Source organism: Pecten maximus, unplaced genomic scaffold (genome assembly GCF_902652985.1).
Source record: "Pecten maximus unplaced genomic scaffold, xPecMax1.1, whole genome shotgun sequence".
NCBI lineage: Eukaryota > Metazoa > Mollusca > Bivalvia > Pectinida > Pectinidae > Pecten > Pecten maximus.
In genome coordinates this window covers 11,496-27,985 of record NW_022979701.1, presented here as the reverse complement: position 1 = coordinate 27,985, position 16,490 = coordinate 11,496, and the positions used below count along the sequence as shown (strand labels likewise).

At 39.5% G+C, this 16,490-nt stretch overlaps 1 protein-coding gene across 1 annotated transcript; it reads right to left on the bottom strand.

The window, feature by feature from the left end:
• Positions 1-390: 390 nt before the first annotated feature.
• Positions 391-12,632, bottom strand: LOC117319131 (carboxypeptidase B-like; the record flags this gene model as incomplete). Its single annotated transcript, XM_033873979.1, is given in 8 exon segments — positions 391-498; positions 651-764; positions 2,170-2,268; positions 2,583-2,667; positions 3,248-3,384; positions 5,005-5,080; positions 5,514-5,599; positions 12,609-12,632. Coding segments are annotated over 7 exon segments (699 nt in total), but the record flags the coding sequence as incomplete, so codon positions are not given.
• Between the last annotated feature and the right edge of the window lie 3,858 nt (positions 12,633-16,490).

Below are 16,490 nucleotides of genomic sequence, written 5' to 3'. Positions count from 1 at the left end.
GTTCATTTGCGACAACGCTGAGCGGTATATTATTACGCTTTATCTTCAAACCATCACGATTTTCGAGGACATGGAAGCTTTAACTCTTTAGTAACGGGCTGAGTAAAACCTATCTTTATATATTTTACCTACCATGTAATTGTTGACTTGAGACTTATATGATATCATGAGTTAATATGTTGACGGGAGAGTTTCATTGGTGACGGGAGAGTTTAAGGGGCGACGGGAGAATTTTACTGGCGACGGGATAATTTAACTACTGACGGGAGAGAACCGCTGACGAGAGATTTACATGTAAACTGATGACGGTAGAGTTTAACCCGTGACGAGAAATCTTACCTGGTAACAAGAGACTTTAACTAAAGACATAGACTCGTAATCACTTACACTGTTCCTTGAATATTCATACCCATCTGGATTGACGAGGGGAACGAGGTACCAGTCGAACTTGTCCAACAGATTGGCGATGTCTGGGTCGTTGTTGGGATTATTAGCAAGCTTTAACAAAACAAATCACACACAAGTTAAATACTTGTACACCTTAACCTTAACCATTAATCTGAGCTTTTTAAGCGTCCTCTTTTCTTTTTCTTTTCTTTCCGAACTATCTTTATTCAAATACATCAACACGACCGGGACTATCCACTCACCTGATCAATCATATAGAGCACCACGGCCGGGGCTATCCACTCACGAGCATGAATTCCACCGTCCATAAATATGCTCTTCTTGTGAGTCCCACGGGAAGTTGAACCGGTAGAAAACTGGAAAAAAATATAAGTTGGTACAATTAAATGGTAATGATCATGTCCTGATTTTGGAATATCGGTTTAAATCAACGATATGTGATCATTGACACAATTAACGAAAATATTACTTTGTGAATTGCATGAATTAATGGGAAGGTAGGTAATAAATAGAAATAAACAGCTAGGAAGGAGAAGATAACAAAAATAGAATACAATTAACGTTATGTTTATATATGTAGCTGTGTATAGAAGTATTTGATCACATGGATGCTGTTATGTTTGACCCATCTTAACATTTACAGACAACATGCAGATATATGAGAAAAATTCATAAAAAATTTGCCAACGCGATGCCTTGTGCGATCTATCGATCTTTTGTCAATGTTGATTTTTGCCGTATACATGCCTTATGAATAAAAATTACCGTATACATAAAACACCACGATACAAATATATCACTACTAAATGAAAAACAGGAAATATCTTTTAAAAAGATAAACGGCATAGTGTTAATGCTGGTGGTTATAATGTAAAACTCCTGGCGAAATAAATCAACGAACTAATGCTTTTCAGCACGGATAATAAAATTAGATCAGTTTGAATCATGTTTGATGATAACAAGACTGCATTTGAATCAGGAATATAATTTTATTAATGTGTCATTTGAAAAGATACATCCACTTATTCAGCTTGCATTCTTAACTTTGTTTCGTTTTTAACTACATATCTGCATTTTGCATTTACCGCTACATTGACCAATCCATTACTTGATCTTGACCAGTAACGCCACCTGTCGCGTCATATCCGGGGCCAAAAGAATATTATACGGCTATGCCGAAAAATATCAACGCGTGTTACCCTACTGTGTTGTCGTGTGACAATGCTATTAAAATTATAATTATACATCCAGTTCGTGTAACCGTGCTGCTATAGTAGTCTAAGGTTAGGGTAGTATACTACCAGATGTATGCGCCTATCGTTAGACTAGCGTAGGGCATAAATTGCGAAAGATGGCAACACGTTAGTTGTCATCGCGGGTTTTAGTTGACAATGGTAATCAGGGATCGCATGTACGCAGTTTGCAGTGTCCCTGATAGGGATTTAGAGTGATAGAGCATGGTGTCTGATCCCTTGGACAGACAAGTGAACGCAATGGATGGGAGTATAAGTGAAGGTTCCTAGGGTCCGTACTGTACCATACTGTTTGCATAATCAAAACGTATACACATTTATAATTAAGGAATTACAGAACATATGCAACTATATAATAATGGGAACGGTTATATACCCTGATGAGGTAGATAGATCGATCTGCCTTGGAGTTCCAAATTTGTAACTTGGAAGTGGAAGTCATACCCTGGTGATATTTATAGATCTGTCTTAGAGTTCCTAATTTGTAACTTGGAAGTGGACTACATACCCTGATGAGATTTATAGATCTGCCCTGTAGAGATGTCCCTAGGTTGTCGAGATGGGTATGGCTGTTCGAAGATACAATAGAATTCAGGAAAGTATTGATCTGAAATGAAGGTTCAGTTGGGTAATATTTGTATTCCTTTGTTATTCAAATCTAAATGTCATTATTCATATACATAACATCAGTTTAATGAAACCCAGCTGTCTGGTATTAATGTGTAGGACTGAATTATTTGATATATACTCAACGATTCTCTATCGTTTCAAAGATACCACATATGCGGTTTCATACACAGAGATATGCAATTTATCAAATTACAAACTGTTCATACTAGCATAATTTAAACATTTGCAGGAATATGTAATAGTATACATATACATATGTATATATATGAACTTAATGTACTAAAACAGTACCTCCGCATATGAATGGTAATGATTCATGCTGAGCGTTCCGGAGGCTCGTTTTTGATGATCCGACGGTCGTGATTCATCTATTAGGCTGAACAAGAAAACATATGAGATCGACCAAGAGATTTAATAATGTCAATTGTCCATTATATCTTCTCCAAATAAAAAAAAAAGTTTTCGTGAAAAAATAATAATGAAGAAAATTTAACCAGATGACACAAAGCACAAGAAGACAATGAGATAATCGGTTTAGCATTTCTCTCTGGGGTGCATACAGCAGATTCTCATACATATTCTCTTGTATAGGGATGATCGTTGTATATTGTAATAAGAAAAGCTATTCTATGACATAACATAATACATAGTTGTCCTAACACTATTCCGTCAATCCTTATACCTGCATACTCACGAACCAGAAACGCACACCTATACTCATACAATTACATATCTTCTAAGAAAGACATTCTTTCACGTCTTTCCTAAGAGTCAAGATTGTATTCCAAGGGATACTAGCCTATCTTCTGCATTGTATAGTTGGTATTTCAAAGGACTGTAGTCTATCTAAGGTTTTGTAGAGTCATGATTATGCCACATACTAACGTATGGCAGTCATACACAAACTTAGATATAACACCTTGATACTGCTTTGATTAGATCCCCAATCAACCTACGATTGAATATCATGGATCCAAACACTGGCGTCTGCCCCTAACGATTTCAATTCATTGATGACATCTGTAACGTGTTCAGGGGAAACCTGAATGTCGTACGTCCCATTCTGGTGTTTGGGATGGTTCCAGAAATCCAACTGAAGAAATAAAGACCAGGAGGTAAAATTAATACAATTATAATAATCATTGTCAATATATATATATATAAATAAATATATTTCGCTCATTTGGATAGGCTGACTAAGAATTAAGTTAATACACAAATCAAGTGAGTGACGTAATAATTAAATATGTATATATGGTGAGTGAAATTATATAGGAAGTAATGAATCCAGGGCATTAACCCTGGCAGTGGGTACATGTATGTATTGTGTAATGTATTATGTAACGACGGTGTGCATATATGTGTGTATGAATGTGTGTAATACATTGAATGAAAATAAAGGAATGAAATGTGTAAATGAATGTAAGGTGATGAATGAGAGCCCTCTTGCATGAGGACATATTTGTCAGGATACTGAATCCAGGGCCTCAACCCTGGCAGCAGTCCAAATTGTTAAATGTTCTGGGGCAATAACATTTCTTGTACCTTAAACAAAATAAAGCATTTTGATGAGGTCGATACATGGTCCTATCAACTTAAGGAAAGATGTTCATCACCGGACATAGTTTTTGCCTAGTCGATATAAACCATGCATCTACCGAAATTAATAGGCTATTATTGTTTTTTTTTTATTTTTCATATTTTTGGGAAGCTAGATGGACTAGACGATACAAAATGCAAAATCAATATTATATTATACCCGCTTGAATCAGGGAAACCATTTCGAATTGATCACCAACAGGTTCAATAAACTAATATATTAATGACGTCATTTATATATTGATATCATAACTCATACGTGTAGTTACCGGTCCATCTGCACTAATTTAGTACATTAATATCGTAGCTGATATTTGCCTTAATAAGGAAATAATATATGAGCACGCCTGAGAGCAAGATGGTACAAATGTCTAAAAAAAAACAAGCAGTGGACTATTTTTGAAAACTATTTTTCAGTGAGTAACATTAAAAATTGTTTTTGTAGGTAATCATGTGACCTGATTTCAACTAGTCAGAAATTGCAAAAAACTCCATACAAAAACGACATGTATCGACCTTACCTAAAGGCTGTAATTGTATATAATGATATACAGTGTATCAGATACAAACATAATGACAAGTCAGTATCTACTTTTTGTTTTGTGAAATGAGGTGTTGAAGAATGTGACAATGGGCTCAATATATATATCTATTTATATAAAACATATACCAATGTATGTATGTAACCTAAGATAGACGGTTCATATGACTGCAGTGTCCCTGAAATTGAGCCCCCAAAAAATGCACGTCCCCTTATTCCATTACTTTGATATAAACCAGTGCAGCAAAACCCTAATCTAAATATGTTTACTTTTCTGAGCAGCAATTGCTTTCAAAATAATATATAAACATTTACAACTGTTATCCCAGTATCGCAAATCATGTTTAGGATAAGTTTGATAAAATACACGGTCATCTAATTTCTTTGATAGAAATTTTCTGTAGGTAAATATTGTGTTATCATGTTCAACTGATATGGATGACGCTCCTCTAATTAAAAATTGTGTCTTATCTGATTTATTTAAAATATTTGACGGATTAGACCAGGGGTCACGTTAGACAACGACCATTTCATTTAAGAAAATTATCTAGTGATCTAATTCTGGTATCTTACATTGTACTTTGCTCCTAATGCTTCAATGTTCTTGAAGTTTTCCAGAAGATTGGGGAATACCTTCAACACTTGATGGCTGGAGATGAAAACATAGATTTATTCCAAAATACAAACACAGTTTATTGCAATACTGTCATATACTAAAGAAAGAAAAAAAAGTTTCTTTAGAGAACGACATAATAAAATCATCACAAGTATTAATTTATCAGTATGCGTTGAAAATGCAACAATGATCGAAATAATATGAAAGAATGAGTTGATTCAGCATTATTGGATATGAAACTAAAATTAACCAGCAAGGTCAACTCTCAATATAGACTGCAATTAAGAGAACGAGATGAAACGTTTTGAAATATATAGGTATAAAATAACAATTATTCTTATTGATGATTGGTGGAGATTGTATCATTGTCGTCAGTGAAACAGTACATTGTCTCGTTGTTTGAAATACAGAGATATTTAATTTTAAAGCTTTCTAATCAATTTCCCTTGTTATAATTAGTACCTACCCATCGTATCGTTTCTCTAATGATTCCGGTCTACAGTTCACAGCGACAACCAACAGGCACGCCAGCCATATAGTCTTCATACTGAACTAGATATACGACAAATAGCACATAATGAAATTAGTTAACAGAGCTGAATAAATAGATAACACAAGGAGCGTGAAGGTTATACTCAAAGAGGTCACACCAACCAAAAGGGAGTGTGTAGCTTAACCTCACACCGGTCAAACCAACCAAAAGGGAGTGTGTAGCTTAACCTCACACCGGTCACACCAACCAAAAGGGAGTGTGTAGCTTAACCTCACACCGGTCACACCAACCAAAAGGGAGTGTGTAGCTTAACCTCACACCGGTCACACCAACCAAAAGGGAGTGTGTAGCTTAACCTCACACCGGTCACACCAACCAAAAGGGAGTTTGTAGCTTACCCTCACACCCGTCACACCAACCAAAAAGGAGTGTGTAGCTTAACCTCACACCGGTCACACCAACCAAAAGGGAGTGTGTAGCTTACCCTCACACCCGTCACACCAACCAAAAGGGAGTGTGTAGCTTAACCTCACACCCGTTACACCAATCAAAAGGGAGTGTGTAGCTTATCCTCACACCGGTCACACCAACCAAAAGGGAGTGTGTAGCTTATCATCACACCCGTCACACCAACCAAAAGGGAGTGTGTAGCTTATCATCACATCCGTCACACCAACCAAAAGGGAGTGTGTAGCTTAACCTCACACCGGTCACACCAACCAAAAGGGAGTGTGTAGCTTAACCTCACACCGGTCACACCAACCAAAAGGGAGTGTGTAGCTTAACCTCACACCGGTCACACCAACCAAAAGGGAGTGTGTAGCTTAACCTCACACCGGTCACACCAACCAAAAGGGAGTGTGTAGCTTAACCTCACACCGGTCACACCAACCAAAAGGGAGTGTGTAGCTTAACCTCACACCGGTCACACCAACCAAAAGGGAGTGTGTAGCTTAACCTCACACCGGTCACACCAACCAAAAGGGAGTGTGTAGCTTAACCTCACACCGGTCACACCAACCAAAAGGGAGTGTGTAGCTTAACCTCACACCGGTCACACCAACCAAAAGGGAGTGTGTAGCTTAACCTCACACCGGTCACACCAACCAAAAGGGAGTGTGTAGCTTACCCTCACACCCGTCACACCAACCAAAAGGGAGTGTGTAGCTTAACCTCACACCCGTTACACCAATCAAAAGGGAGTGTGTAGCTTATCCTCACACCGGTCACACCAACCAAAAGGGAGTGTGTAGCTTATCATCACACCCGTCACACCAACCAAAAGGGAGTGTGTAGCTTATCATCACATCCGTCACACCAACCAAAAGGGAGTGTGTAGCTTAACCTCACACCGGTCACACCAACCAAAAGGGAGTGCGTAGCTTAACCTCACACCGGTCACACCAACCAAAAGGGAGTGTGTAGCTTAACCTCACACCGGTCACACCAACCAAAAGGGAGTGTGTAGCTTAACCTCACACCGGTCACACCAACCAAAAGGGAGTGTGTAGCTTAACCTCACACCGGTCACACCAACCAAAAGGGAGTGTGTAGCTTAACCTCACACCGGTCACACCAACCAAAAGGGAGTGTGTAGCTTAACCTCACACCGGTCACACCAACCAAAAGGGAGTGTGTAGCTTACCCTCACACCCGTCACACCAACCAAAAGGGAGTGTGTAGCTTAACCTCACACCCGTTACACCAATCAAAAGGGAGTGTGTAGCTTAACCTCACACCGGTCACACCAACCAAAACGGAGTGTGTAGCTTATCCTCTCACCGGTCACACCAACCAAAAGGGAGTGTGTAGCTTAACCTCACACCGGTCACACCAACCAAAACGGAGTGTGTAGCTTAACCTCACACCGGTCACACCAACCAAAACGGAGTGTGTAGCTTATCCTCTCACCGGTCACACCAAACAAAAGGGAGTGTGTAGCTTACCCTCACACCCGTCACACCAACCAAAAGGGAGTGTGTAGCTTACCCTCACACCCGTCACACCAACCAAAAGGGAGTGTGTAGCTTACCCTCACACCCGTCACACCAACCAAAAGGGAGTGTGTAGCTTACCCTCACACCCGTCACACCAACCAAAAGGGAGTGTGTAGCTTACCCTCACACCCGTCACACCAACCAAAAGGGAGTGTGTAGCTTAACTTCACACCGGTCACACCAACCAAAAGGAAGTGTGTAGCTTACCCTCACACCCGTCACACCAACCAAAAGGGAGTGTGTAGCTTAACCTCACACCGGTCACACCAACCAAAACGAAGTGTGTAGCTTACCCTCACACCCGTCACACCAACCAAAAGGGAGTGTGTAGCTTAACCTCACACCGGTCACACCAACCAAAAGGAAGTGTGTAGCTTACCCTCACACCCGTCACACCAACCAAAAGAGAGTGTGTAGCTTGACCTCACACCGGTCACACCAACCAAAAGGGAGTGTGTAGCTTAACCTCACACCCGTCACATCAAGCAAAAGGGAGTGTGTAGCTTAACCTCACACCGGTCACACCAACTAAAAGGGAGTGTGTAGCTTAACCTCACACCGGTCACACCAACCAAAAGGGAGTGTGTAGCTTAACCTCACACCGGTCACACCAACCAAAAGGAAGTGTGTAGCTTAACCTCACACCCGTCACACCAACCAAAAGGGAGTGTGTAGCTTAACCTCACACCGGTCACACCAACCAAAAGGGAGTGTGTAGCTTACCCTCACACCCGTCACACCAACCAAAAGGGAGTGTGTAGCTTAACCTCACACCGGTCACACCAACCAAAAGGGAGTGTGTAGCTTACCCTCACACCCGTCACACCAACCAAAAGGGAGTGTGTAGCTTAACCTCACACCGGTCACACCAACCAAAAGGGAGTGTGTAGCTTAACCTCACACCCGTCATACCAACCAAAAGGGAGTGTGTAGCTTAACCTCACACCGGTCACACCAACCAAAAGGGAGTGTGTAGCTTACCCTCACACCCGTCACACCAACCAAAAGGGAGTGTGTAGCTTAACCTCACACCGGTCACACCAACCAAAAGGAAGTGTGTAGCTTACCCTCACACCGGTCACACCAACCAAAAGGGAGTGCGTAGCTTAACCTCACACCGGTCACACCAACCAAAAGGAGTGTGTAGCTTAACCTCACACCGGTCACACCAACCAAAAGGGAGTGTGTAGCTTATCATCACACCCGTCACACCAACCAAAAGGGAGTGTGTAGCTTACCCTCACACCCGTCACACCAACCAAAAGGGAGTGTGTAGCTTACCCTCACACCCGTCACACCAACCAAAAGGGAGTGTGTAGCTTACCCTCACACCCGTCACACCAACCAAAAGGGAGTGTGTAGCTTACCCTCACACCCGTCACACCAACCAAAAGGGAGTGTGTAGCTTACCCTCACACCCGTCACACCAACCAAAAGGGAGTGTGTAGCTTAACCTCACACCGGTCACACCAACCAAAAGGGAGTGTGTAGCTTATCCTCACACCGGTCACACCAACCAAAAGGAAGTGTGTAGCTTATCATCACACCCGTCACACCAACCAAAAGGGAGTGTGTAGCTTACCCTCACACCCGTCACACCAACCAAAAGGAGTGTGTAGCTTAAACCTCACACGGTCACACCAACCAAAAGGGAGTGTGTAGCTTACCCTCACACCCGTCACACCAACCAAAAGGAAGTGTGTAGCTTACCCTCACACCGGTCACACCAACCAAAAGGAAGTGTGTAGCTTAACCTCACACCCGTCACACCAACCAAAAGGGAGTGTGTAGCTTAACCTCACACCGGTCACATCAAACAAAAGGGAGTGTGTAGCTTAACCTCACACCGGTCACACCAACCAAAAGGGAGTGTGTAGCTTAACCTCACACCCGTCACACCAACCAAAACGAAGTGTGTAGCTTAACCTCACACCGGTCACACCAACCAAAAGGGGCTGTGTAGCTTAACCTCACACCGGTCACATCAACCAAAAGGGAGTGTGTAGCTTAACCTCAAACAGGCCACCCCCAAGCCATAAAGGAGTATATAATTTACCCTCAAACAGGTCACACCAAGCCAAAAGGAGTATGTAGTTTCACAATCGACTGCTTTAAATCCTGTAACCTCTTTATTGATATCGAAATCTCCGTTGCGGAAACAATTTAGGTCATTTTCCTATTTCTTGGAAACTGTCATATGACCACACCGTATTGCTGGTACAACACACATTTCATACGACAATTATCATCCTACACAGGACTTCAGAAAAAAAATCTTATAAACCAGACAGCAAGCTTAAGAATTTATGCAGAAAATATTTAAAACAGGTTAATTTATTTAATTTTTTTTCATCTAAAATTTATGTATTTCAAACAAGCGTCATATTACGAAATCACAAAAAGGAAAAATAATAATAATAAAAGATAAACAAAAATAAAAGTTTAAAAAAAGCTTCGCAAAAGGAGAGGATTTTTTTTAAGAAGAAATTATTCCTCCTCTACCTCATCGGAATTGACAATTGATTCCTCAGAAGTGCCGAATTATTAAGTTCTCGTTGACCACTAAAGGTGACTGTGCAAAGGTCAACAATACAACATACAATTGATCACAATTTTACCAGTGAAATATCAAAATTATCCTGTCTATAAAAGTGTTTTTTCCACCTCTTGCTGATTTGACTAATCAAGTTCAAAATCAGACAGAAGAAAATAATGATGATAGCGAATAGAATGAACTTACTGTTACATGAGTGATGGTATTCTATCATCAGGACCAGAAAGTAAGCCGTGTACATGTCAGGACTTTTCCTCACTAGGTCTACTAGACACGCCATTTTGGATTGAGCGCTCAACGCGTAGTAATCTAGGTTGTTTTGACGGGACTTTTATCAAATATTTTTAAGAATATAAACGTGAATACATATTTTGATGAATCAATTTATTGAAATATATTTTGAACTTGTTTTTATAGTTTTGTGGATTTGTTTGTAGTTTGAACTATATTTTGTCGCGTAGGATTGTGTAGACGTCGCAATAAGTCCTGTACACACAGGAAAGGTTTTTCGTTTAAAAAATGTAATAAACATAATATCTTACAGTGCCTTCAGAAATACTGATTATATTTCACTCGTATGGAGGATATTTAAGTATTATCAATTCACGTGCCACGCATTCGTGAAAATGTTAAAGTTATATCCACACTAGTAAAAAATAATTGATATTACTGAAGACACTGTTAGATACCCTCTGTATCTTTTTCAATTGTTTAAGAGGTACTCGGTTGGCAAATTGAAGTTTGAAATCCAATGAATTATATTCAATTTCTTGAATTGGCTATTAATTTCATCATCATTAAATTTTGATATTTTGATATTAAAATATAATCAATGAATGAAATTGAAATGAAATACATTTCAAGAAAGCATCATACAGTGGAACCTCTATAAACCGAACATGCACGGGACATGGATATTTGTTCGGTTTACAGAGGGTTCGGTTTTGAGAAGTTGATCGAAATGACCCGGTCGAATTCCGGATATAATTGACCCGACGATGTTTTGTTACTAGATGGTAAAACCGGCACTAAGCTCACTGTACGTACGTTGACATTTTTTTTTTTTTTTTGAAGAATATGAATATCATGGAAGTAAATCAATGCATATATTGCAGATTATTAATAAATGAAAATGACTATAACCATAGTTATATACAGTATTTGTACATGTAACTGCATTTCACGATCGACCTACATTCTGTTACGTACGACTGAAGCTTCGCCATGTGGTGGGGCCCGATGAGGGGTACATGTATTTGACACATTATAATAAAGAACAAACACGTAAAACATATGTATTTTCAATCTCAAATAAACACATACAACAAACTTGTGCATTTGCTTTCATTATGAAACGCATTGGAAAGAAAAGTCAAGTTCTTTGAAATAAAATATTTTACGTCTTACGATACTGTACACACTTATATTCTACACAATGTAGTTAATCCAAGAATGAATGTAGTGTGTGAAGATGTGTTGTTTCAATATTAATTACAATCGATCAGTCGATACCGGTCGTATCCCGACATCGGTATAAAAACAAATAGGACACTGGCTTCCTTTCAGTGTGTATATTTCTGACCCTGTAAAAACACCCACTTTGGGCCTCATTTATATTAAATGCGAAACTCCGGCTTTCTATAGCTCTACTTGAACAATCCGCCATGCTTCAATGAAGTGTGGTATTGTTTCATAATTATCGTGTTGATTATACCATATACACTATCATCATAATACCCCTCGGGGTATGTATTGGATACCTTACAAATCACCTATATGTATACGCTGGTCACGACACATAATTAGTAGGCTTAACACAATACCCGTCACAGGTGTTGTTTCACGGTTGACCGACCGGACCCTGTGGCATGATCGCTCAGGTAAGGCCGGTTTTCAGAAGTAATTTTTCGTATATTTTAACAGGGACCGGACACAAAATTGGTCCGGTGTTCGGAATTCAGAGGGTTCGGTATTTGGAAGTTTTTTAATACTATGATAAAGAAGGAACCATTCCGTACATTGCCAATTCGTTCGGTATTCAGAGGTGTTCGGTTTTCGGAAGTTGCACTGTAATAGTTTTTTGTAAAAGTATAGTCTGTTCCTCTGAATTAATCATTGAACAAAGACGAGACACCAAATATTCACTCATAAAAATTACCAGGTCACTGTATAAAGTTATTTCATATGGAACACCATGTTTTTCATCTTAATTTCTACCCCTGAAAAGTATCTTTCCTACAATATTGAAGTCCTGACCTGTCGTTGCCCTTACCGGCCCCTGTTTGTACAAATTGAACAATTCCAAAACGGCCAGTTGTATGTTTTGAGGGGACAACTGGTCATAAGGAACGTCACCTGCAGGATGACGGCAAACCTTGGGAACGTAATATTAACCGGCCTACCACTCACAAATGCTCGTCTTGCTTTCTTATAACAATGTCCATATACAATTTAACCCTCAGATAGGCTGTTGCATTTAGTATAAAGGAAGTGTCACAGAAAATAATTCGTGCCTACCTTCTCAGGTACCGGAGAAGAAAGTTCCTAAAACGTTATCTTATCTGTGGGGTCGTTGCGGCACGATCCATGGCTCACTTCTCTGTTCTGTATGAAGGCCGATACGGACCGGTCAATTTTAAACACAGTATACGCATACCGGCCACGTCGGGCTTCTGTGCACATCTAATTTCTTTGTAGTTAAATATCAACCATGGTTCACATTCGAATACTTTTATTGTTTAAGTTTACCGCGTACCACTTTTGCATGGTGATCATTCGACTACTGTTATCGTTAAAAGTGTATCCCATTTTCCTTTTGAGCGTTACAATGTTAGCATAATGAGAGGGGAAAATGCATAATAACATCTTTAATGATATTCGCCGGGCAATTGATACATTTTCATGCTAATTGTGGCTGGCCTATCGTACACATTTCAAACAAAGCGTACTGAGAAACATTTTGTGTCCACATGTAACTACGAAAGTGGATAAAAGAGTATCGGCCAGTTTGGGCATGATTCAGATCCATCTTCTTTAATTGTCAAAGTGTACCGCGATACATTTTTTCGTGGTACACATTTAACTACTGTTGCTGTTAAAAGTGTCCCCAAAGTTACACTTTTGTGGTATATATTAAACTACAAAATTAGATTAAATGGTAATTGTCGGTTGTGGCTATGATATATAATTAAACTGTGGTAGTTAAAAGTGTAAGGTGTTACATTTTTGTGACGTACACATTTAACTGTGCTTTATGTTTTAACAGGTCTGAAAATAAATGCGTGCTTTGGCTGTCCTACCGCTCTTTACACACCACAATTGACAGCAAAAGTAGTCAAATCTGTACCTAGAAAACACTGTGATTTTTAACAGCTAAAGTGAAATGTGGCTAACATTTAACTACAAAGTATAGTAATGTGTACCATTGACCTAAATCGTCGATATAGTTTTAAGTATAACAGTGCTTAGAAATGACCGGCCGGTATCAGCTTTCGTAGGTCTGTGGTACCGTGTGCACTATGTTTACTGTGGGAATTTTCGAACCTGTTGCGAATGTTCAGGTAAACAAAACTGCATTTTTGGTGTCTTTAAGGAGATGACACATCCTTATCAAGCAATTGTTATGCTTCCCGATTTGTTGTGTTTAGCATAATTCTCACAGAAATTTAGGGGGTGATTTCCGGATAATGGTATATGGAATTTGGTTTGTTTTTATTTAACGTCCTATTAACAGCCAGGGTCATTTAAGGACGTGCCAGGTTTTGGAGGTGGAGGGCTAGTGTTAAAGTGTCGGGACACCTTAACCACTCGGCCACCGCGGCCCCTTTATATATAGAATACTAGTGCTGATCACAATTTGAAGAAGGTATCATATATATTACCAGTAATAAGTTGAGACATACACTTGGTATAAAGAATCTTCAATCTTAATATTTTACTTCAATTCGACTGAAACTCTGTTGTGTGGGATAATATAATAGCCTGTGTATGCGTCTTTCTTTTTATAATATTCGAAATGAAGTTTGTAGATGCCCGTATCAAATTTAACTGTTCAAACAGAACTTATAAGTAAATTCAGTTGCATAAACATGTAAGCACAGTTTGAATAATTATTCACGTAGATTATGATTAAAACTACCATGACTAATATGAAAACCTATGATGTTACTGTCACGCACGCATATATGTTTACGTTTTATTTATAGTCTTATGTGTGTCGTTATGTCACGTGGTGTGTATGTGAGTAAGCAAGAGTGTGAAAGACAGAGCGTTCAGGTGAGAACGAACGTGGAATTGGTATTGTCCACTTGTCGGGTAGTTTTATACCCTTTTTCCACCAGGAATTTATGCATGTGGGAAGCCTAGACAGCAGACTGGGGTAAGTATTCTCTCTATCATCTATGATTTGTTTTGGAATGGTTATTTTAATGCCATATTTATTGTGCCCCTGTTACCGGTCAAGCCATCTATCTATCGATGCGGTCCAGTCATGCGTAACTATTTGTTGTTATCGAAGACAGGTGTTAACATGCATGTAACGTTGAAATTATAAAGTATAACTAAGAATATTTATAGTATACTTATTATCAGACTATGTATATGTACGTTCATTGTTAAAATTATGTCAATTTCACTTATTAACCGTAGTTTTGTTCGGGTAGAAGTTGTATGGAAGCCCGGAGTTGTAATTATGTGTGTATTGGATAGCGTGGATGCGCGCAGGTGTAAAATCTACGGAAGCCCGTAGATAGCGAACGGCGTATGATTGTGTTATAATGCAAATTGTGTTAAAGCAGTTATTTATGCAGATTTTGGACACGCATCTTAGATTATAATATGTTAGCAACATAATTTAGGATGAATTATTGTAAATATTGGTAACTATTTAGGAATAAATTGTCTATGTAGTAGTTAGCAAATCCTAGACATTAATGTTGTGTATGGAAGAATGAGTGTTAATTCAATATGTTGTACGTTTATAGCTTCACATGATGGGCAGGCAACAAGAACTACTTCTGTAAGCCGGCAAGAAAAGACATGACACCTCATCTTTATAAAGTCAGCACCAGGACCGACCAAACAGATTATAGAATCTTCAGGGTCAAGGTCAGCTGTGTAAAGACGGCAGTCTACAGGCAGGCATGAAGAGTACGCCAGTTGTCATTGGAGAAAGATAGCCTAGGATTGGAGGAACTCTGTATGACGTACCAGACACAGACAGGTATCTGGGTACATACACTTTGCTCAGAGCAAGGTTACTTTGAGGAGAATTGGAGTAAATTCTCAGGTTCTTGGAACCATACCTATTTAGCGACAGGTACAGAGATACTGTACACGCTGTATGTTCGGCATTGGACTACACTGAGACGTGGTGCTCCCCATTTGTGAAGAGACTTTAGTTATCTGTAGAACATTATCGCATGAAAGGTAGTGAGAGTGATCGTGAGTGTGAATACAACTAGGTATCTATTAAGTTTGTGTGTGTAAATAAATTTGTATATATGTATTTTCTCTTTGTTCTGGTTTTTTCTGCATCTATTTGCTGAATGCTTGACTGAGGCTCGTCCTGCGTTACAAAATTGGTGGCAGCGGTGGGATGACCAACGTGAAGCATTTGTGAATAGAATACGGAAAATTTACCGGTCAGAGTTATGCTAGGTTAGATTGCTTGACAGATATTTCCCTTTGTCCTGTCTTTGCTGTATCTTCTTGAGCCTGGATGAACCTGGAGATATTACAAAGATTTACAGGTATGTAACCTATAGGTTTGAGCCAACTGTCATTGGTATGACACAGAAGGACAAGGTATGTATATTTCATTCTTGTGTAGTTAAGATTTGGTGTTTCAGTGTATTATTGTTGTGTTGTGCTATATTTATTACAGCCATGTCGAAACTCCATGATCTCATTGGTTTGGGAAAGGAAATGGGATATGAAGGAACACAGCTGCAGGAGTTCATACGAGAGGAACAGGCTAAGGAAAGGGAGGATCGGGAAAAAGAGAGAGAGGAAAGAAAAGCAGCAAGAGAAGCGGAATTTGCTCTAAAGATGGAGGCAGAGAAGAAAGCTATGCTTGCTGAACAGGCAAAGATAGAAGCGGAGCGAGAGGCCAGAGCGAAAAGAGAAGCAGAGGATAAGGTGAAATTGTTAGCAGAAGAAGCAAGAATAGAAGCGGAGCGTGAGGTAAGAGCTGAAGAGAAGGCACAAAAGGAACATTTACGCAAGATGGAACTTATCCAAGCTGGGATGGTGACCCCAGAACAGCCAAGCCCTGCTACTTATAGAGAGCCACCTATGCAGAGAGGTCCTAAGTTACCGGCTTTTGATGAAAGTAAAGATAACATGGACGCTTACATACATAGGTTTGAGAGATACGCTACAGCTCAGCATTGGAAGAGG